General features: G+C 42.5%; 1 protein-coding gene across 1 annotated transcript in view; it reads left to right on the top strand.

Annotated features, from left to right (window-relative positions):
• CERS5 (ceramide synthase 5) overlaps positions 1–1,710 on the top strand; it is a 65,976-nt gene that overhangs the window by 57,547 nt on the left and 6,719 nt on the right. The window contains exon 5 of the mRNA XM_006900241.1: positions 1,437–1,487. Coding sequence (XP_006900303.1) covers positions 1,437–1,487 — 51 coding nt within the window. The remainder of the gene's footprint in view (positions 1–1,436; positions 1,488–1,710) is intronic.

Here is a 1,710-nt window from a genome sequence, read left to right on the forward strand (position 1 = left end):
CACAGGAGGGGAAGGCCCTCTATGAGGTGGATTGATTCAGTGACTGGGATAATCGGGATGGGAGTGTCAGAGACAGTGCATTTGGCACAGGACAGAGCAGAGTTTAGGGCTGTTGTACATAGGGTCGCTGTGAGTCGCAGGCGACTCGACGGCATATAATAACAACAACATGGTGAACAGATCATTCGGAAGGCTGGGCTTTCTAAGGAAGAATGTGGCGTCAGGATTGGGGGAAACTCATCAACAGCATATGTTATGCAGGTGACACAGCCTTCTTGCTGAAACTGAGGAGGACCTGAAGTGCTTGCAGCAGGATGTCAAGAACTGTAGTCTTCAATATGGATTGAAGCTCAATATCAAGAAGACAAAGGCATTCACCACTGGGCCAACTGGCAACACCATGATAGAGGAAAAAGGGATTGAGGTTGTTAACAGTACAGCTTGCTTGGTTCCAGAATCAACACTCTGGCACCAGCAGTCAGGAAATCAAAAGGCAAATTGCATTGGGAAAATCTGCTGTCAGGGACCTTTCCAGAGTACTGAGAAGCAATGATGTCAGTCTAGAGACTAAGGTGCACTTAATCCGGGCCATGGTCTTTCCAAATACTTGATATCCATCAGAGAGCTGGACAATGACTAAGAATTATGATAGAAAAAGAATCGATGCCTTTGAGCTGTGGTGCTAGAGAAGAATCTTGAAAATACCATGGACCACCAAGAAAACAAATAGGTCTGTCTTGGAAAGAGTGAAACCACGTTTCTCCTGGGAGGCGAGGATTTTGAAGCTCTGTTTCACATACTTTGGGCATGTGGCCAGGAGGGACTGGTCCTTGGAGAAGGACATCATGCTTGGAAGGGTAGAGGGACAGCGCAGAAGAGGAAGATCCCAAATGAGATGGATTGATACAGTAACTAAGGTAATGGGGGTTAGGTGTGTGAGAGACAGTGAGACTGGCTCAGGACAAGGCAGACTTCAGAAATGTTGTACATAGGGTAGCTGTGAGTTGCAGGTGACTCAACGGTACATAACAACAACATTAACGTTTTGTTCTAGAAGAAAAATTTAGCCATTTTACTTTTATTACTGATTGTCATAGAATCAGTTCCAACTTAATAGCAATTACATATGTATGTGCATCTCTCACTCAATTCTCATTGTTAGTTGGAACCAACTTGTAGCTGACCCTCTGTTGAGTTTCTGATGCTGTAAAATGCACAAAAGCAGATTTTGAGTTAGAGAAGATTTGGGTAAGAGCAGCTTCTGGGTAGATTTGAACTGCCAACTTTTTTATTAGTAATCTGAATTCTAACAAAAAGGAATTCTTTTTTACTCATCATCTTTTTCTCCAAACCTAGAGAGAAGGGTTTTATACAGGGTAACTTTGAAACCAAATGGGAATCCTGAATACTGACTTGAATTATCTATTTTCTCTTAGTCACCTTGGTTCTGGGATATCCGACAGTGCTGGCATAGCTATCCATATCAGGTAGGATCTGGAGCCCTTTCAAGACAGGAGTCTTGTGTAGGGTAGGGTAGGGAAGAGTATGTACCAGGACAAATGACACATTTCCTTGGTTTTCATGAGGGATTAAGAGTTGAGTCTTTTTTAATTTTAATTGTATTTCCAGAGTATCTATTTTTGGAGCCACCAGAGCAATGAAATTCAGTGATCTTTTTCTTCCTGGTTCTTCTTTATTATGTTTGCCCAT

The sequence above is a fragment of the Elephantulus edwardii genome, unplaced genomic scaffold (genome assembly GCF_000299155.1).
Source record: "Elephantulus edwardii isolate Elephantulus edwardi_28Jun2011 unplaced genomic scaffold, EleEdw1.0 scaffold00278, whole genome shotgun sequence".
NCBI lineage: Eukaryota > Metazoa > Chordata > Mammalia > Macroscelidea > Macroscelididae > Elephantulus > Elephantulus edwardii.